At 38.4% G+C, this 22,122-nt stretch overlaps 1 protein-coding gene across 2 annotated transcripts; it reads left to right on the top strand.

The window, feature by feature from the left end:
* The first annotated feature begins 1,856 nt into the window (after positions 1-1,856).
* Positions 1,857-21,818, top strand: copz2 (COPI coat complex subunit zeta 2). 2 transcript variants are annotated; one of them, XM_062438668.1, is made up of 10 exons: positions 1,857-1,924; positions 7,654-7,722; positions 9,569-9,653; positions 10,394-10,485; positions 11,850-11,905; positions 13,344-13,421; positions 14,160-14,211; positions 16,753-16,791; positions 18,279-18,311; positions 20,611-21,818. In XM_062438668.1, the coding sequence occupies exons 1-10, from the start codon at positions 1,907-1,909 to the stop codon at positions 20,656-20,658; spliced, it is 570 nt and encodes a 189-aa protein (XP_062294652.1). In that variant the 5' UTR covers positions 1,857-1,906; the 3' UTR covers positions 20,659-21,818. The 2 variants fall into 2 exon arrangements, with proteins under 2 accessions (XP_062294652.1, XP_062294653.1); XM_062438669.1 differs by lacking the exon at positions 18,279-18,311.
* The last annotated feature ends 304 nt before the right edge of the window (positions 21,819-22,122 follow it).

Below are 22,122 nucleotides of genomic sequence, written 5' to 3'. Positions count from 1 at the left end.
TTTTGACCAGCCCTTTTGCTAGTCCTTAAATTTGAGTGAGTGGTCCTTTACACAGGATACTTACATGGTTGATAATTTGCTCTAAGAGTACCCTGAAATGAGTTTTTGGTCAGTCCTACCAGTGGTCATGAGTACACCTCTGTTTTATCCAAGTACTGGAAAATACCACTCTGTTGTGACCCTAAGGCAAAATGAACTCTATAAATCGATGCTTAAATTGGGTCACTACTCACTGTTACAGAGTGCTAGTGTTATGCCAAGGTCTCTTTCAGCTTAACTCAACCTAAACCCAGCCTTGACCCAATGCACACCATTTATCTTTGCAATGTCTAGCATAAAGAAAAAACTAATGGCAGCCATGGAGGCAGCACTACAGGAAAAGAATGGATGTGAATGTGAACATTAATTTTTGAGTACTCATTACTCAGTGAGAAGTAGTGGTACACAATCAGCGAATGCTTTTTGCCCAGAACAAGCTATGAGAGGAGGCAAAAAACATGGTACTAATATTTTGTATGAGGAATCTGTCATTTGCATCCTCAAAGTCGGAATTATTTTGTCTAATTCATGCCACCAAGTTCTGCATGCACATCCTACAGGCTGCTGAGAGTGCCAGAACCTTTTGTATTCCAGGTCAAGCATTTCCCTAAACCAGGCATGTCCAAACTATTCCATAAAGGGCCATGTGCCTGCAAGCTTTTATTCCCACTAGTCAAGAGCACATGATTCGACCAATCAACTGACTGAAGCCTGAGATCAGTTGATTAAATGAGTCAAGCCTGGTGTGATCCTGCTTGGTTGGAATGAAAACCTGCAGCCACATTATGGCCCTTTATGGAATAGTTTGGACATCCCTGCCCTAAACCTACCCAAAACCAAAACCCTGGTAGAGGTGCCCCCCTTCCCCAGACAGTATTTGCACGCTACTGAACATATTTTTCATATAAATGATTAGCCTGCTTTATTTTCACCCAAACCAACAATGCATAGATCTCAATAATGTCTGCCCAAACCCAATGTCTCCTATTGAAGATGTAGGCTGTGTCCAAAATCACTCCCTTTATTCACTTCTCTCTATATAATAGACATTTAATAGTTCACTCAGTAGTGATCACCAAATCAAGATTTTGGACACTAATTGTCATCATTTTGTGTTATCACCATCAGCTTCTCACATCTTAAACATGTGGAGCATTGCATTGTGAGATTGTTGTGTGGAAGTGTGCATGCACATGCCATGGACACTACTTTTTTCATTACATTGTGGAATTTTTGAGGACACTATATATAGCTATATAAAGGCTAGATAAAAGATAAAAGCTCAATAATTTCCTTAAAAGAAACCTGGAGCACTGTAGTTCTTAAACAGTAGTCAAACAAGAGGAAACAGTGCATTTGTTAGGGACTATTTTCAGCAGTGGATTAATACATGCTAGTTAGCATTTATGTGGGATTGAATGCCCCATAATGAAGGAACATGTCACCCAACGCAACAATGTGTCTGATTTAGGCCTGTGTGTTATAGCTATCCTATCAGGATGTATGACTTATCCTTTAACACTGTAAACATATAAAATATAAACATAGAGGCTATAACATTGCATATTGTATACATGATATATGACGGTTATACAACACTTGTAATCTCAGTAAAGTGTAAATGCGCTGGATTCTGAGGAAGCACAGTGAGTTTATTGTCAGAGCTAGAGGCTGAGAAATGTCGGGAGCGCGCTCCGCTGTGGGCTCTGCGCTCCTGTGATTCTATCCGGTTGGCTGCTGCGGGAGCGGGAACGCGCCCGGGCGGCTCCGTAAAAAAAAAAAAAAGAGAAGCAGTGAGCTCGGTGTGACAGCTCAGAGCTGTCCACGTCAACACACCGAGCGAGCACGGCGGCAGGAGGCAGCAGCGATGGACTCCACGTCTATGGTGAGCCTCTCCGTTTTAACCGGACTCAGGGAACGCGCTTTTGCTTTAGAGCAGATGAGGTGTTAATGTGCACGGCAGTTTATAGAATTTTAAAAAATGTTTTGGTTTTTTTTTTTTGCGTCAGCGTGCTGGACATTTGTTGCATTATGGCAGTTTGTGTGGTGGGCAATACGGGAGAGAAGGGGAGGGAGAGGGGGAGGGATGGAGTGGTGGTGGTGGTGGTGGGGGGGTTTGATCGCAGATTGCAGATTATTCATAAATCAGAAACAGCTTTTTATTTAGTCTTAGTCTTTTTACTGTTTGTGAGTTGGACTCCTGTCAGCTGTCGTCACGTTATGTGATTGTGAACGCGCAGGCCTGATCTTGACAGTGTTTCACATGCAGCCAGACAGCGCGTTTTTAAAAAAAAAGACACTTTTCCCCCCCCCTTCCATTCTTGCGTGTAAAAATAGTACAGATGATCTGTTCTGGTTACAATGCGAGCAACTTAGGAAGGTGTTAAGTTAACTCCATTACAATACACCGGTTGAGCCACAGCTGTTACCCACTTTACCCACGCAGAGTCCAGTGCAGAGCGCAACAGGACAGTAGCCCTACTATAAGCAAAAGCTTCGGTTCCTGCGTGGATCACCGCTACATTAAATACAGCGAGGAGACTCAATCCTGTCTTTAGCACGCATTAGGATAAGTAGTGGAGTGTGTGGTATTTGGTTAAAGCGGGTATGGGGTGTTTAAATGTGTGCTTGTGTTCAGCATGTGTGCACAGATCGGTTGACGTGTAGAGCAGAGTAGGTGCCACGTCCACCGTTCTCTCTCTCTCTCTCTCTCTCTCTCTCTCTCTCTCTCTCTCTCTCTCTCTCTCTCTCTCTCTCTCTCTCTCGCTCTCTCTCTTTTCGTTTGCCTTGCGCACCATTTATTCAGCCTCTTTCTCACTCACTCACTCTTTGATCTCCAGTTTTCCTGACTTTTAAATTGTCACTCATGATGTCATTTTAGCTATATTTTTCACTCTTTCTCAGCAGTGGAAAAGTAACTAAATTTAGCCCAATTACTCTAGTTGTGGTTTACTTGATTTATTCCATCTGATGCTCCTTCTATTCCACTACATTTATCTGACAGTTTTAATGAGTTGTTTCACAAATCAATAGTTGAAATATAAAACTTGTGTTTTATCTTATAAATGTTAAACTAACCAGCAGTTGTCACAATTAGCTCCACCTCCACCAACTACAACATTACAATTCTACACATCATTAACAATAATTAAACACACAGTACTTTTCACACTAATATTTACTTAACATTTACTTAAGTTACATTTAACTTGTAACATCATTAGATCTGAGTCCTTTTTCCCAGCACTGATATAAAGCAGTTACAATCAACAACAATGATAAAATGCACACATATTAATGTATGAATAGTAATAACCCAATTATGGGTATTAATTTAATATTCTAAAAGGAGCCAAACACCATAAAGGGTACAACTTGTCCTGCTTTCTCTGTACTGTAAAATTACTTCATTTCAAGTAGAAGACCTACATTAAAAATGTTGCTTAAAGTGTATCTCAAACGTTTTAGTAATGTTCTTCCATAAAGTTTGGGAGCTTGTTAGAGACATACTAAAAAAAGAACGGTTAAAATCCGTGCAGCAGAAGCCGAAATATATCTTTGACTCTCCAGTGTGGCTTAACTTCCAAAAACACCGGATCCTACAATTCCCATAATGCAGCTCAATAGCAGTGCTGGCCTTAAGGTTAGAGACCTGAGCTTGTAACTGGAAGGTCTTCGGTTCCATCGCTGGATTGGTAGGATCATTCTGGGTGGGGAAAATGAAGAGGTAGAGCTTGTCCCTCCCTCATTACCACTACTGAGGTGCCCTTGAGCAAAACACTTAACCCCAGCCGCTACAGTTCAGCTTCTCATTGGCCAACAGATCAGACTGCAGGTGTGGATGTGTTTAAGTGTGTGAATGTGATCAGGGCGTTCCCGCAGTGTCCTTTGTTAGGCTCTTACCTCTCTGGCGAGGTCTACACCCTTAGTGTGCACTGCAGGCTGTCTGATATCAATTTGTAAGCATACAAGTAGAGATAACCCCAATGACATCATCAGGGGTTATTTTTTTCAAACTTGACAATCTGCTGCTTTTGGATCAGTGATGTTATAAATAGGTTGGTCATCGTCATGCAAACAAGTATAATGATCAAATATAAGTTAACTTTAGGAGAAAAATGCATTTAAAACAGTATAAAAATGTAATAAATAAAGTTTTATCAGAAAATTGCCAAGAGGCTGTATTTGTATATTTTCTAATATTCAAGTGGAAATTTGACACTTAGCATAAGCCAAGTTTCCATGCAAATGTAGCACAAATTGTAACAGAATTGACAGAAAATCAGCTAAAAATGTGAATTAAGGCGTGTTCCCATTCACTGGTGTTTCACAAATACTGAGATAAAGAGTTTGTGGCGTCAAACCTCAAATGATGGAAAACATGGTGGAAATATGATAGTCGTGTTAGTTTCATGTATTTATTTGAGGAACAATACAATCTCAGATCTGATGTCTACATCCATATGTTTCATGTACATCATCATTTATTCAATAAGTATGTCTCAGTTGGATTTTGTCAATACATCATTTTCACCTCAGCAAAGTGTAAAAACTTGTTAAAATTTCCAGTATTTACACTCAGGTTTTTTTCTATACGCAAATTCGAAACACATAAAAACAGTTAGTTAGTTAGTTGGATGGAAATGTAATTTGTCCTTGTGCTTGCCGAAGTTAAGACACTTTGCTACATTTGTTCTGGTAAAACAACGCCCCCTCCCTGTGTTATCCCCTTAATTTTTTGGTAATATTTTGTTACATCAAAGCCTGTGCCAAATTTAGACTTTTCAGCTTTCAGCTCATAAAGTGTTTTAATAGTGGTTTCTTCCATTGAAAAATAAGGTTCTCCTCTAGTTTATAGGCTTTTTAAACAATAGAATGACTGTTTGCGGTCTGGTTCTGTTTAGCAAAACAGATGCTAGTAAAAGTGATAGTTATAAAAGTCTTTTTTTGCATCATTAAATATGCTTTCATGAAGGTCATTGTTAAAGAAACTGACCTGAAACAGGTCGTAACCACTGTCAGCTATTCAGTATTGCAGCATCAGCTAAAGATCTAGAATGTCCTGTTTGCATATCTGGTCCCACAATGTTGAAAAGTAAATCAAAATAGCTGTTTAGACAAATGTCAAGTCCAAATTGTAAGAAGCTACATTGTTTTTATGTGTTTTTAGTGAGGAGAAAACTTTCCAGACATCTAAATTGGTCGTCTGCTTTTGTCTGCATCCATGACCTAATTATAAGCATGCACACTAGTGAAAATCTTCCATTATGTTAAGACCAGACAGCCAATTTTGAATATTAATGTCATTTTGCAGGGAACACTTAGCTCCAGGAAAGACAATATCTACTGATCTTCTCGAGTTATTTCTAATTTTCTAATTTTGGTTTAGTCTGTAAAACCTTCTGTTCTGTAAAGGACAAAGAATCGGTAGCTGTTACTTCAGCTTCAAAACTTCCTCTATTACGTGAGAGTTTCCTGTGTGAAGATTTGCGCATCAATAAATAAAAAACCGGTTGCACCACACAAACTAGTTCTTGCATATTCATATTGACTACACTTCCAGAATAACTTACACATGGCTGAAGAAAATGACTAAACTAGTTTGTAATATGCAAATCAGGTAGTATGGAAGATGTACATGACAGCTCATAAATAAAAATGTAAAATATTAGTAGAGGGGATTATAGTGTGCTGGCCTCAGTCTCAAACTGTGACAATGACTATCAACACTTATCTTGTGCTTTGTTCAGTTTCTTAACAAGCAAACGAGTTATGTTTACATTAAGTACTACTCAACAAAACGTGTGTGTTGAAGTGCGAAATTGGTGCCATTTGCTAATTAAAAATATTGCTTTATAGCACTACTGGTGGTCAAAAACTATATAAGGTACCTTTAATTAACCAACTTTGTAACGTTTTAGCAAGATGTGCCTAAAATGTTAGCATTACCATTAATATACATTCCACATGATAGCACAATATACTTCAAATTGTGAAAATATTATGTCAATAACTCTGAAACACACATTGTCAGTTAAGTTGAATGTATCTCTTTGGCCCCATTAAACCATTACATTTGGAAGTTATGTTATAGTTCGTGATGATACAGTAACTTCCTGTTTGCAACAAAACACATTCCTAGCTCAAATCTAGTTAGTGCTTGACAAAGTTATCTCACAACAAGGTCAGTTTTGTAGGTGTTCTGGAGCTTTCAATCATACCATATATCAGTTTTCCCAGATGCCATGGAGCTGTAGATTCTCATCCATATTGCATAAAAGTTGAGATTCCAAGTTACGGAACTCGCCATTGCAAAAAAAGAATGAATGACTCGACACACAAACTGAGTAATGGATTTACATATAGCTGGTGCAGCACAAATCCAGGTCAGCACAGCATTATATTCAGTGGGCCTACCAGCAGGAATGCCGCCCAACAAGCTCTTTCTGCCTTTTATTACTGACAATTTTGACAGAAAATGAGGTGTCAGTCAGTGAAATGATTGGGCTCCTCCTCTGATCCACCAGCAATGCTCCGGTCTCCTAAATAACAAGTAAGCCCTGCTGTGCTGAGAGGATGATGAAAAAGACTGTTTTGCCAGTCACTGAAAAGAGAAATTATTTCAAGGTTTCATCAAAGTGGACTGGCTGAAGTTTTGACCTTTAAATATATTGCACATATGAGGAGGATTACTGATATATTTAGCTACCAAGCGGTGTGGATCTAGGGACGGACCACTTTGGTCCAGACTGAAATGTCACCACAGATATTGGATGGATTATCATGAAATTTGGTACAGATATTCGATTGTCTTTGTTGAGCCTTCATTTAGCACCACCAGTAGTTAAAAGTTTCAGTTTCCCAGTGAAATGTCTAAGCAGCTATTAAATGGATATATGCAACATTTGGTTCAGACATTGATGGTTTCCAGAGGATGAATCCCAATAATTATAGTGATCTCCCAATTTATGATCTAGCACCATCATTAGTTTAAAATGTCAGTCAACCCAATAGTTTGATTCATGTACTAAAGGCTTTCCCATCAGCCTCAGCACGTTGGTGGATTGATCCATTTATCTTCCTCCTCATCATTATCTTCACTGTAACACTGGCGATGCAAGGACAGCAGATGTTGTAAGTTCCTGGTCTAAGTTCTGTGATACACTCTGACTGTGAATCTATGCTAGTCAGTGCATAACAGAACTTTGTCCCGGATCAGAAACCTCTTCGCATGGAATAACAGATGGACGGATCATGGATAGAGGAGTGAAGTCTTTTTGGGGGAATGGAAAGTTCTTTTGTGATTTCATCTGGAAAAGTGTGTGACCAACCAGAACTAAAGCACAAACTATTCAGAGATGAAACAACCCGTGAACGTAGCCTAGGGTCATCTGTAGAAACTGGTTGAACTGGGCAGGGAGAGGGAATGTAAAGCAGGGTGTTGCTGGAAAAGAAGGCTTTAGCTGGATGATAAAGGTTGATACAACATGTTGGCGAGGTGTGGGAGGAATGGCTGTGCTTGTATGAAGCAGACTTCTCCCATCCCAGATGTTTTCCTGAGGTGACTCAGCAAAGCTGAAATATTTAAGATGTTCTTTCTGTTCGTTGTTGCAGGAACCTTCTCTCTACACAGTGAAAGCTGTTTTCATTCTTGACAATGATGGCAACAGACTTCTATCAAAGGTAAGTTCAAGACTAAACCAGTAATTTAACAACAAATCACCTTTATATCGCATGATCCAAAGTTACAATTCACTTAATTTAATACATTGTTTACAAAGTCAGGTAATCACAAGGAACACACTGTTGCCTTCCATCAGCAGATTCATTGTTTTCTTCCTATTGGTTTAATAATTGTGAAAATCCTGTAACGGGTTTTACAATTTTTCATAGTGGAATAGTTTGACATTTTTGGAAATACAGATATTTACTGTCTTGCTGAGAGTTCAATGAGAAGCTTTATATTACTATCATGGTAAATATGAAGCTAATGCCAGCTTAGCTTAGCACAAACACTAGAAACAGCTGTTTTCCAACTGCTTTTGGTGTAAGACACCCACTTTCAGGCTCTGTCTCATGCTGTCCAGATCAGGCGGGGAGTTCCGGTCCTCTGAAATGAGGCCAAATGGAAGTAACTTAAAACTGCATTCTATCAAAAGGCGACCAGGGGGCGACCGTTTTGGTGTCAAAAGGACTTCCGTCTCTATACAAGTCAATGGAGAATTCACCAATTTCTCACTTGATTTCTAACCTCAGTAAAGGTTTTCAAAATGTGTTTATGGTCTCAATTGCTAGTTTAAAGCCTTCTTCAATGCAGTATGATGTTCATTTGTGACATTTTGGCCTCCCTGATTTTATATTTGACGATAAAGCAGGGTATGCATTAGGGCGTGGCTACGTCATGATTGACAGGTTGATTGATTCACAGGTTCAGGAGCGCGGACAGATAGACTGCAGGAAATAGCCGTGAACTTGTTTCACACCGACAGTTTTCTTCGGAGTTTTGTGGTTATAGTTAGTCGTAACAGCTAACTTGGTTAGCATTACCAGGTTGCCGGTGTAGACTGTGATAGATCCAGCCCTCGCAACCTCCCCCGGTCCGTCCTCTTGTTCCTCCTGATGCCCATATAAGTAGAATCCGTGTTTTTAGTTTTCCTGACATGCACCAGAAATGTTCAAGATGGCGCTGCCCAGATCCGAAACTATTGGCTTCCGAGCAGCAGCCAATGGGTGACGTCACGGATGTTACGTCCATTTCTTATATACAGTCTACGGTCCAGATACATTTCACGCCAAATAAGAAGGCACCATAAAGCCACTCCTTCTAATTAATTAACTAATGCTATATACAATAGGGTATATGGGCTTCCGTCACCTTTCAGCGCTTGCGTAAATGTTCCATGAACATAACAGATAAACACAGACCTCTCCAAAATCACAATTCATGTATATTGATCTTGCTTTTTAATTTAACACAATTTCGCATTACAGATTGAAAAGCCCATTAAAATTCTACATTTAATTTGATTAAAATATCATTTGTTACCTGTTAGATTAAGTTTTACCAATAATGTTGTTTACATATCACTTAATATAATGGATGTGATGTACAGATGCTGTGTTGCCTACAACAGTTAACAAAGTTGGCCTTCCTGCACCTGTAAATCTCACAAATTAGCACATCTAGTTTGTTTAATCTGAAAACTGAAACGCAAAAACAACAAATCTGTTAAGTGCTTGACTGTTTCTTTGCTGGGGCCAGCTACTTCCTGGAGTCTCCCCTGCTAATCGCCTGGCAACAATTCACAGGCTAGCTGTTTCCCCTCATTTCTAGTGTTTGTGCTAAACTACACTAACCAGCTGCTGGATTTAGCTTTATATTTAAAGGACAGATGTGGGATTGGTGTCAAACTTCTTATCTAACTCTCAGCAATTCTGGATTATTCTTTCAACCTCGCATTTTTTGCCCCGAAGCTCATTCACCGTTTTACTGAATTAGCTCCCTGTATATGTGTCTTGTCTGCTTCAGTACTACGACTCTGAGCTTTACCCCTCCATGAAGGAGCAGAAGAACTTCGAGAGGAACGTTTTCAACAAGACTCACAAAGCAGACAGTAAGTACCACCCTGTGTATTCTACCAAACAGTCATGCTCACACAAGTCTCCAATGTCATCTGTTACTTATTCTTCTGTCTCGTAGCCCAACACTTGTACGTGATACCAGCCTGAAGCAGTCTTTACATTACCCTTGTTTCCACTGTGGAGCTAAACCATGATGGTACAATGTTGGCGTGAGGCTTGAAAATCTATAAAAATGGTGTTTTCTATTGACTTTTAAACCAATTAAACATCAGTCAAAACTGTCTGCTGCTTTTTGTGGCCCTGCAGAAGTTTCATTTTCAGGGCAGAAGAGTTTTAAGTCAGAACAGTTTCACCCAGCTGATACCTGAGTCTCTGCCCCAGGCCTCCTTATCACCAACCCAGTATATTCCTCCTTTTGTTCTAAACTCCTCCTTCATTCCTCTTTTTCTTCTCTTTCTTCTCCCCTGACATGCTATATCCCCCTCACCTTCCCCCCCACCTCATCATCCCTTTATCCTGCTCTTCCCTTTCTTAATGTATCCTATTGCTCCCTCTGTTCCTCTCAACCTCACCCTCACCCTCCGTCCTTCGTCATTTTACTTCTTCATCCTTTTTCCTCTTTTCTCCTCCCCTAGCCTACCTAAATGATCCAAACAAGCCTGCTATTCATGCATCTCTGTATGTTTATTGGCTTTTGTTGTATTAAATCTATTTCCCTGTCCTAGTTTTCATCTCTCACCCATCCCTCTCTCCTCTCTCCTCCTCTCTGTAGATGAGATAGCGTTCGTGGAGGGCATGACCATCGTCTATAAGAGCAGTATAGATCTCTTCTTCTACGTGGTGGGAAGCGCTCAGGAGAATGAGGTAGGGTCTCTGCCAAAACAATATATTGTTCCTGTTAACAGAAAATAATAAAAGGAAGATTAAAATGATTTGAGACACCCTCTTAAGCTTTGCAAGAAGGTCGTATATCATGTTCATTTCCAGGATGGGGCCCCCTGGAGCTGACGGAGATTTGCCCAACAACCCTTTAGTAAGGTTTTAGACTTAAAGGATAAGGCTTATTGTAAACAAATCCCACGAAAAGTCTAAAAACAACAATGAATTAGTTCTTCTCTCAATACTTTTTGATATCCTTACTCAATATGTGGCCTTCAGACTCAAACCTATTCGTACTATTGATGTGAATCTTCAGAAAACAGCTCACAATCATATAGTTCATTACAAAAAAAGGCTCACTAATTTCCTAAAACATCTGGACACTGTAGTTCTTACCATCAGCTTTTCAAACGTTTCATTTGTAGGGGACTATTTTGAGTGGTGGATGAATACACATTTGGTGCAGCCAGATGGTGCATATGGGATTGATTCACAATAATCTGCATTTCCCGTGTTTATGGTAATAAAAGAGCACTGATGTGTTTTTTGAGGACCAGTGTGTGAAATTTAAGGGGATTTACTTTGGCGGTAATGGAATATAATAATCATAAATTTGTTTTAATTACTGTATAATTGCCTGAAAAACAGAATCACTGTGTTTTTGTTAGAATGTTGTCATAGAATGAGCCTTTATATCTACAAAGACATAATATGATTTTTGTTGCCAATCTAGGTTCCCCTACACACTTGGAAGGAGAGGGGGTTTGTTGCAGTCTGCAATCTCCCCACTAGGTGCCACTAAATCCTACACACTGGTCCTTTAATTTGTTAAGTGCTTTTGAAATAAAGGTGTTTTTAAGGCATTAAGGTTTCAACTTTTTAAAGGAATGGACAAACTGATGTCTCTCTTTAAGGGTATGTGAAGGGATTTTTGTTTAACAGTGTAGAGGTCTGGAGATGTTCTTGTTTTTACGCATCCAACAAACAATTGCAGGTAGATTCCGAAGGTGCTGTTATCCTAGTTTTTTTTTTTTGAGAGAGAGATTTTCCCCAGAGCCTGAAGAGAGACCTCACTACATACTAGTGGGATTGAAAATGTGACTTCAAGTAGCCTGACACTGATGCTAAATATAGCAAAAAGAGATAGCGGTAGTGCAGAAAACACTACTAAGCAGCTTCAAATGATTAAAGCTGAACTAATTTAGGTCAGAACAAATGTGTGTGATATTTAGCTTGTTGTAGAGTTTAGTGTCTATAAAAACTAATTATTGCACTTTATATGCAAGTATATCTCAAAATCGTCCTTATTTCTTGTTGTTTTTTTCCTTTTTCTTTTTTCCTCTCTTTAGCTGATGCTGATGTCAGTTCTGAACTGCCTGTTTGACTCTCTTAGTCAGATTCTCAGGTAGGTACTGAAAAAAATCTGAAAGCATGAGTGATTGTGAATTAACAAAGGGGTTACTCATGTTGTGTTCCTCTAAATGAAACATTCTCTGTGGTGTCTGCAGCTCCAGTTATGTTGCAAGATGTAAAAAAAAAAATGTTCACAGTCTTTACTCCATCCACATCCATCATTGTGATTGTAATGTGAGCAACATGACTTCTCCATTCTAACACTGCCATCTCTTCACCAGAGCCTCTTAGGGCGATAATTAGTCTCTGTGTTGAATATATTGTAAAAATCAACAGGAGTATGTGTGTGTGTGTGTGTGTTTTTTTTTACCTGATTTAATATGCAAATTAATATTTGAAAAACAAGGGAGCTGAATGATGACAAAGTGACACCCAGTCCTCATTTTTAGATATTTATTCAAGCACCAAGATTAGTTTGCAAAGCTGTCTCTCTGTGTGTGTGTGTATGTGTGTTTCAGTCTATGTGTGTTTGTGCATGCATGTTACACACCAGGATCCCTCACCATTGCCTGCAACATTACCGGCCAATCAGCAGCTGATGTAGTTGCTATGGGAACTGATGCAGTAGTGATGCAGAGTGTGAGCAATAGAGGCATGAAGAGATTATATTATAATACAGTATGAAAGATTACAGGCTATTCTAAGTTGCATTGTGCAATATGTTAATATCCAGATTTTAGACTAGAGTACAAAATCCATTTTAAACTTGAATATTAATTATTGTTTTCTATCCTGGCATAGTGTATTCTTTTTAAACGCTTTGTCAATACAAATGGTTTAGTGCTGCTATTTAGACGTGGTTCATTTTGATTTAAATATTAAGTTGAATTTGAATCCAAGAGAGATGTGGACAAAGGACACATTTACACATTTAAACTGCTCATTTTTTTATCGAATTTACCCAGCAATAAGAAATACTATTTTCTGATTGGCTGGTAGGTCGCTAACTCGGGACAGCTATGAACGCTAACGCCTTGCTGTTCATTTCTGTATATAATATATTAATTTCTGTGCGGTGGGCGTTTGAACTGTTTGAAATGCGTGTGTCTCACGGTCAATGCGTGAGACTTCAGAGGTCTGGTAAATGCAATACTGTAAAAGCTGCATTAATAAATAATTTTATCCGAACAACAGGTCAAATGTGTTGTGTGTATGTGTGTCATGTGACAGGTGATGAATCCATAGAGAATTATGACCCAACTCTGCTGTTCCCCTTAGCTGTATGCTGCATGTTAGCATCTTTCAGCTAACTGTTTCAGTTTTATGGTTCATATCTTAATTTTTTTAATTAAGTCTCACCGATATCATCAACATTGAGACTCTTAATTTAAAGAGGGTGTCTCAATCTGCACCAGGCAACTGTTTTTGCCAATGCTAATGCTAATGCTAACTGTTTTTGCTAATTGGCTAATTGTTGTGTTTTTCTGTAGGAAGAATGTGGAGCGCAGGTGTTTACTAGACAACATGGAAGGAGTCTTCCTTGTTGTGGACGAAATCATTGATGGAGGGTAAGAATGATTGAAGAGCTATTTAGAGATCAGTTCTGTGTCTCAAATCTCATACTTCTGTTAGTACACTGTGTGCACTCTGAACTTTCTTATGCAGGGCTCAAATTTCGACAGGTTATTGTTGTCTCAAATCAAACATGGCAGGTGTGCACTTATGGGAAATGACACTTCGCTAGTAAGGAAGCTAGTGTTAGTAAGCTAGTGTTAGCATTCGCGTTGTAATTTTGACAACAGTATAATGGTGCTTAGTGCAAAAACACACGTATATATAATTTACATTTGTATAATGCGGTGATGTTCACCATAGTTACAACGTCCTCGGCCACCATTTCCTGTTTGAACAGTGGTCCCTCCCATTACACTACTTAGTCAAGATGGCGACCGTTGAGGGCGAGACGTGTCCATAGTTACACGCTCAATTTTTTTTTACCATTTAGAGAGCACCATCCGGGTACTTATAGTGCACTGCATTTTCCCATTCTCAGTGTGAACACACTTATGACATCAGAATATTAAGTATAAGAACGGAAGTACAATATTTGAGAGACATCACAAGACTAATATACACTAACTTAATTTTAACTCAAGCACCAGACAAAACCCTAACCCTAACCTTCAAACAGATTGACTTATGTTGGCTGGTAAAATAATTGCAATATCTGTTTATGTAATAAAAGCACAGTATATACACCTTGTGCTGTACTCAGTTCTGATTGGTTGCTTTTGTCTTGTTGCTAGGGTGATCCTGGAGAGTGACCCTGCACAGGTCTTACAGAAAGTCAACTACAGGGTAAGAGTATGATTCATCATTCACAACTACCAATCATTTCAATTTATTTACTGATTTCAATCATTGGAAAAATCGAATGTCATATTCTGAATAAAATTTGTTTGGCCCGTTCAGAATGATTCATACTGTAGCCTCCCATAGCTTTTCTCATTGGCCCCTTGCCTGCTCTTACCTGCTTTACCTTTCTCTCCTTCTCCCTGTCTCTCTTCTCCTGATTGGTGTCAGCTAATGTCAGAGCCAGCCTATGGCTTCGTCCTGTTTGATTACATCACCGGTAACCTAGAGGGCCAAACAGACAGGAACCAGCTGCTGTAGACAGACAGACAGTCAGAGGGTGAGAGAAAGACAAAGAGAGCGTTAAAGAGAGATATAGTGAAGTGGAAAGAGAGGATGAATGAATGAGAGTGAGACAGACAGGAAGGGGAAGAAGGAGGAATGGGCCAGACAGATGAGGTATATGCATGGTGAGAGAGCATGCGGACTAACAGGGGTTTAAAGGATAAGACATTTTCGAATTGTCAAAAAATCTCTCAATGCTTTCAAATGTCTCAACCCTGCTGTGACTTTAAAAAAAAGGCTCAGTCATTTCTAAAAACAGCTGGGCACTGTAGTGTTTAATAAATGTTACTCAATCAGGAGGAAAAATGATTTATGTATTTGTCAGGGACTATTTTCAGCAGCGGATTAATACACATTTGGTGCTCTACAGAGTATTTCCTATAGCAGAACTCTGTGTGTGGGATTGAGCCAAGAAAAATATAGAATGTCACGGACTTATCCTTTAAATCTCAAACTCATACCAGCATTGACCTGTGCCAAACTAACATGATGAAGCACTTTGTTTACCATTAACCCAACAGAAGGCCAGGAGAAGGTCAAGGGTCAGAAGTCATTCCCATGTTCTTTTAACAAACCTCAATGGCTCAGTTTCCCTTCCGGCGTCTTCATTTTGTACCATCTGACCTTTGACCTCTGACTTAACAGAATTATGGCTCTGTTTTGAAAAGTATTTATTTCACCTTTCACACAAACATACATATGATTCAACCTGTTCATTAAATATCATCATCAACCAAAAATGTGTGACTTATTATGCTTTTTAAAAATCTGTTTGCGTGTCTACTGGTGAGTGGCATGCTCAGCTGGTTTTCTGACACTGGCTGATGTGTGACATCAGCTGGCACCAAAGAGCAGCCAATAGCAAAACAGACCTGAACACATACAATGAATGAACACAGCATATCCAGTTTTGACTGGAGTGTACTGCTGGCTTTCAGTGGTGGAAAGTAACTCAACACTTAAGTGCAACTTTAAATACTTTACTTAAGTATTTCCATTCAATAGTACTGTTTACTTGTACTTGGATGCAATTCAGAGGCAACATCTGTGTCACAGCTGTAGATACTAGCAAATTAAGATTTTACATACAAAATACATGATTAATAAAACTGATTTATTATTATTATTATTATTAGTAGTAGTAGTAGTGGTATCATCATTATTATTAACATTATTATGATTAAATGTAAATATCCTAGAAATATACTAAAGTATGAAAAGTTAAAGGAGTCATAATGCAGAACAACTATTCTATATTCTGTTGGGTAATTATTATTATTATTATTATTATTATTATCATCATATAATTCATTTTTCACAACAACAACAATAATAATAATCATAATAATAAAAGATTAAACAACCCACCTGTAAATAAAGTAGTTCAAGCTTCACTTAATGGTAGAATATTCCCTATACATGAATGTATCAGTAATAACCCAATGACATCATTTTAATGCTACACTTTTTATACTTAAGGCATATTTTACTGCTAATTCTTATACCAGTACTTCGACTTAAATAAGAGTATGAAGGCAGGACATTTGTCTATAATGTAATATATATTGTTATTATATTTTTGATAATATATTTTTACATTTTTGTACTGCTACTTTTACTTCTTCCACAACTGCTAGATTTAAGGGGACCTCCAGAGCTGGAGCAGCATAGTCTCTGACATGGCTTATAGTCAGTCTGCAAATGACACAAATTACAAAAGAAATAAAGACAATTCTACCACAGAATTAAGGAAAAACACACAGTGAACAGGTGAATATACTGCTTTAAGATAAAGTATACCAGACCTTTCTATCTGACAATCCTGCAGAGGGGCAATCACTCCTCGATTAACACCATGCTCCATGACTGCGCTGGTGAGAATGATTGACAGAATGATTGACAGACAGAAATATCACCAACTGGCCAAATAATCACTGAGTCATTGATCCTTTACACATACTGAGCATGTATGTGGTCTGTTGTGTAAAACATTCTAATAAGAGTTGCTAACCAACATGCTTTAAATGTCACTGATCTACAGTATGTAATGCTAATGGTTTGTTTGTTTGTTGCAGTGCTGTGCTTCCATACTGTGTGTGTGTGTGTGTGTGTGTGTGCGTGTGTGTGCGTGCGTGCGTGCGGGCGCATAAATTATTTTGCATGATTTTGAATCTTTTCCTTATATATTTTTTTCTTTTCCAGGCGGATGAGAATCCATTATCTGAACAAAGTGTGGCCCAGGTAACACACACACACACACACACACACACACACACACACACACACACACACACACACACACACACACACACACACACACACACACACACACACACACACACACACACACACACACACACACACACACACACACACACACACATTTGTCTTTATATCCTTTTGAGGACACTTGTTGACACAAGGCATTCCCTAACCTGCCTAATGCCTACAAATAGACATCAACACATACACCTATAAAGTAAGTGCACATATAGGGACACATGTACAGTATTGTGGATAGTGATGCTTTATGCACCAAGGAAGCACCATATTTTGTCATTAACTTCCTGTCTACAGCAAAAATGGGGACATTGGAACTTCACAACATTTGTTGCCTCTCCCTCTTCTTTGTTTCCTGGCTCTGCTGAGGCTATCAAATAAAAGCATAACAAGAGCTCTCTGTGTGAATCCACTGACTGTAGAGCTGATTCATTTTGAATTCCCTCTGTCAGCATAAAGGTCGTATAGCCACCTGTCCTGTAAGCAAATGTTCACAGTAAAAAACAGCTTACTAACATCTACGGTAGCTCTGACGGACATTGACTCAGATTGGCATTTAATTGTGTATCTGTGGTAGATGTGAAACCACAGATACACACATGTCAGGTCTTACGATCTCCACATTTATGAGGAAACTATCAGTGACCCTCCGACTTGTGTCTTGCCGTCTTCGTGGACTGGAAGTTAAGAGACAAACGCAGAAATGAAACTGCCCACATGGCCCCAAAAGGTCAACACGTGACACACTTCTCATTCAAATACACATATAAACTCACACACACACACTCAATATGTTGTTACTGTATACAGACACATATTGGTACGTTCACACATGAATCCTGCATCAGATGGTACTGTTATCCACATGTAAACATTACAGCTGCTTCTCTGATAGCATTAGCTTACAGTTTGAACTTCACACGCCTTGATAAAGTCACGGTAACACACTGACTTCATGGCAGATAGCTAACTGTTCTGTGACAGTGATTGGTAGAACTTTATCTATCAGCTGGTTATATTCAGCCGGCTGCATACTAACACTTTAGCCCACCACGCATGTTAAGGGGAAGGTAGCAGCTAACTTGGCTTGAAGGCCCATACAACACTAACATGTCTCAACCGTGATTGAAAAGTTGGAATATCCCTCCTCTGCCATGAAGTCAGTGTATTATTTGACTGTAATATCATTCTTGAACTGCTCCTGTAGCTTTATGGCATGCTTGAATGATTGCATGTTGAACACTTTGCTGATATTCTTCTGTCTGTAGCTGGTGAGATGTCTCACTGCTCGCATGCAGGAATGAATATGTGCATAGACATGTTTCTGTGTTTTCTTGTAGAGGACCGTTTGTGTGAGTGTGTGTGTGTGTGTGTGTGTGTGTGTGTGTGTGTGTGTGTTCATGCACATGCTCTAAGCATTTCTTCATCTGTTGCTTTAACCCCGACAGCACATAACAGAGAAACTGGCTCTTACCACTAACGTAAGTCTTTACTAACTTCACAACATTCCTACATCACTGTACAAAGCCTCTACTACTGTCACGTTACATACCACATTATATGCTCAACAATGACTGTCAAAAGTTTCTTTTTTAAGTATTAAAAGATCAGGGGTACATGTGATGTACTGTGCAAAGCATTTAAAGTGACAGAAAACATTACATCACACTACAAATCAACTTTATTCCGACTTTTCGCACTAAAGTCCAGATACTAGGATAGTATGAGTGTTATGATTAGGCACAAATACAGCCTATGGTATAGGTTGCTATGGCAACACACAAACATGTCACACAGTGTAAATAGAACACAGGAATCCCACTAAATTTGACCATGATAAACTCCTAATAAGACTATAAATACACAAATCAACTTAACAAACCCCGGAACTGTCAAAACAAGCTCCGCCATTTGACATGTTGGAGCAGCAGCTTCTGTTTTTTAGAAGTGGCTCCCTGGTTTGTGTGTATTGTGAACCTGAGGCCAAGGCACTGCAGGGAGGTGTGTTAATCATTAGTGGAAGAAGTATTCAGATCCCTCACTGAAGGAAATGTAGCAATACTGGAATATAAAAATAGCCTACTCCTACTCTAGAAAACTATACATAAAGCATTAAAAGTGCAGTGTAGTTTAATCTACAACAGTGTATCATATTTTATAAGCTCATCATGTTACTTAATGTTAGTCTGCAAAGTCATTTTAAAGCTGCCAATAACATGTAGTGGACTAAAAAGTGCAGTATTTGCCTAGAAATATGAAGTGGCATTAAATGGACATATTCAAACCTCAAATTTGTACCTTAGTAGAGTTCTTGAGTTAATACACTTGGTTGCATTCCAGACCACTGTGACCTCTACAGGTGCTGAGATTTCAAGCTCTCAGCAATCATTTACTTTCACATAAAATAGAGTGAAAGGAGGGTAGTGATAGCAGAGGGGCCTAATATACTTCAATAAATCATATCAGACTGTAATAAACAGGTAAAGTAGTGCATGCTGACGCAGGAGATACAATATACTACAATACTGTATGGAGGCTGCACACCACAGTACTGAATGTATATAGATGGAAGCAGGAGTTTTGTATAGTACTGACTGCATTTCCCAGGATCCAACCCTGCAGTGAATCTTACGTAAGATCAATGTGCCCCCTGCTGTCGAAATGCAGAACAACAACCTCACTGTTGAAGTCCTGATTGAAGACTAACTTTGGTGTGGATCATTAAAAGACTGTGGGGAACAAAGAGATAATCATCTTGGCCTCTTTGATAGTTTAAAATGATTCCCACCTTTACCCCCACTCTAATCTATTGTTATCAACCATTCATTAGTCTGCATACATACAGGACAACTAACTAACTAATTAAACTAACTTTTCCCTTAACTGACTTTTTTTTAATTTTTTTTAATTTTTTTTTTTACACATCACACATACAACCCACAAAAAAGGAAAAGAAACGCACAATAAATATTATATTAAATGTTTTTTAAATTGAACAGTTAAATTTTAAAAAGACAAACACATAATCATAAAAGTATATGGAATATAATTAATACACAAAAAGCTGTGAGATTAAATGCTGCTGATGACCACACTGACTGTGAGCTTGGCAGTTCAATATTAAATATATAGTTCACATGAATTTGTTTTCTTTATAATAGCGCAACATGTGGTAAATCTTATAGTTATGTTGTGCTCCAACATGGCGGCATGAAACGCCCTATGGTTGCTCAGTTGTCTAAAAATGTGCTCAGTCTGACATCTAGTGGTTGATATCTGGTACTGCAACACAAATTAAATAACAGAGACATAAAAACAACAGAAATATTTCATTTTTCCTCTCTGACTTGAGCTTAGCATCAAATTACTCAAAACTAAGGACCAAGATTTTAATAGTAAACTGTAAATAAGCTCATAAAGAAGACACTTATTGTTATGCTGCATATTGCTTTAAATCCTATGGAGGTTCATTCAGTCTCTTGAATATAAGTTACATAATATAATGAATTATATTACACTCCCATTAAATCCATAACTCAGCCAACATATTAAGGTCAATCAGTTTTCATATGATTATAAAGTCACCCAACAATCAAGGTGCAGAGTAATCATAAGAGTTCTCATTGGGAACTGCTTCACTAGAATACATTTTACTGTATTATTTTCATTTCTATTGGAATCTATTAAATTGTCATTTTTAACTTATATTTTTATTTTCTGCTTTGATTTCATTTCATCATGCTTACATATATTTTGTGTTCTTTTGTTTGTGTTTTCCAGGTTCTGCAGTCGGCAAAGGAGCAGATCAAATGGTCTATATTGAAATGACTTGGACCAGACACATTATATAGGATTCTTAAGGATGTCCTAGAGAACATTTCTAGTCCCCAAAGCTATTTTTTATAGTAACGAACTAAAGGGAAGATCGTTCCACACGGCTGCCGGCCTGCAGGCTGCATTTAAAAAGTCAGTCATAGGATCTTGTTTCTGTGTGCGATTTTTGTTACGTTGTGTGTGTGACGTGATTAATTTATGTGGTTTGAGAGTGACGCTAGGCTGCACTCATGTAGACATGTCATTTAACAGGCCAACTGACACCAGACACCACTTTGAGACTAATCAATAAGATTATTGGAAGAGTGAGTAGCAATCAGTTTTTTAACTTTGTTTTTTGGTGGAGCTGGATCCTCTACCTTCATTCCCTCATGACAGAAAATAGCTGTGTGTATTTCATAAAGATGAAATACAATTTACACAGTTTTATACACAGAGAACTGTCCCCCCCCCCCTAAAATATTACATGTTATATTACATTTTCTACTAATTTTGGATCAACCAATATATTGAGAATTTGCTGTAAAATGTTACTATATGTTAGTCAGTGTAGAAGTGTTTTATCTTCAGTGGACTGTGTCAGTATGCACAGAGCCTATCTTGTCCCATTGTGTCCCCCCTGAGGACACTCTAAAAAATAAGAGTTGACACAAAAACCAAACACTACTGCAGCAAATATCTGCAAATCCTAGCACAGAATGGAACCACATTACATTTAGAAATGTTACAAAGCAAGAAAAAGTTACTTTTGGAACAATGTCATAACACTACTTGTAAAGCTTATTTAAAGATTGTAAAGGAATAGTGACGCTTTCTGACACTAAACAGGTAGTAGCAGTCTGTATATGTGAGTAACAGAAGAGGCAATAAGTTACTTTTGCACTGTGTGGAATGCCCTCATGAAGGTAAATTGATATCTGTACATCTTTACAATGAAAGGGATACTTGATTTTGAGGCTGAAGTTATAATAAAGTCTATTTTATTGGTTATAATGAAAATTAAAGATGTTAATAGATATAAAATATTTTCTTAGCTGAAAAAACAGAAAGAAGCCAAAGACAAACTTGATTATTTTGTTTACATTTGGATGTTGAAGCTAACGTTTTGTCTGAGCGCCATTTGTGAGACTGATAATAAAACTGTCCGGTTCAAATATTCCTCTTCTTTATTAATATTAGTTTTTGTTTTTCCCACTAAAAAGGTGAAAATCAGAGTAATTGTGTCAAAAGTAATGCATTTGCCCCCGTGCATCTTTTGTCCAATCAGAATCCAACATGTACGACCTCGATGAATATTCATATGCTGCTGAAAGAGGATCAGAGCCAATGGGCGTGGTCAGAGATGTAATTGGTAGAAAACCAGGCGACGTCAGGAGACACGTGGTAGCACTCCCTTAGCCAATGGTTCGTTCTGGTTTTATTTCTCGGTAATGTGATTGGTTGGTTGTCTCATCCTCC

Source organism: Scomber scombrus, chromosome 18, assembly GCF_963691925.1.
Source record: "Scomber scombrus chromosome 18, fScoSco1.1, whole genome shotgun sequence".
NCBI classification, from domain to species: Eukaryota; Metazoa; Chordata; class Actinopteri; order Scombriformes; family Scombridae; genus Scomber; species Scomber scombrus.
The sequence above is the reverse complement of the archived record's forward strand: the minus strand, read 5'-3'. Positions and strand labels throughout refer to the sequence as shown.

What these genes read in the sequence shown, in the direction of transcription:
- copz2 (XM_062438668.1), top strand. An exon ending in TCTCTTAGTCAGATTCTCAG is followed by an intron (nt 11,906 to 13,343) that starts GTAGGTACTGAA and finishes GTTTTTCTGTAG; the next exon opens with GAAGAATGTGGAGCGCAGGT. An exon ending in GACGAAATCATTGATGGAGG is followed by an intron (nt 13,422 to 14,159) that starts GTAAGAATGATT and finishes TCTTGTTGCTAG; the next exon opens with GGTGATCCTGGAGAGTGACC.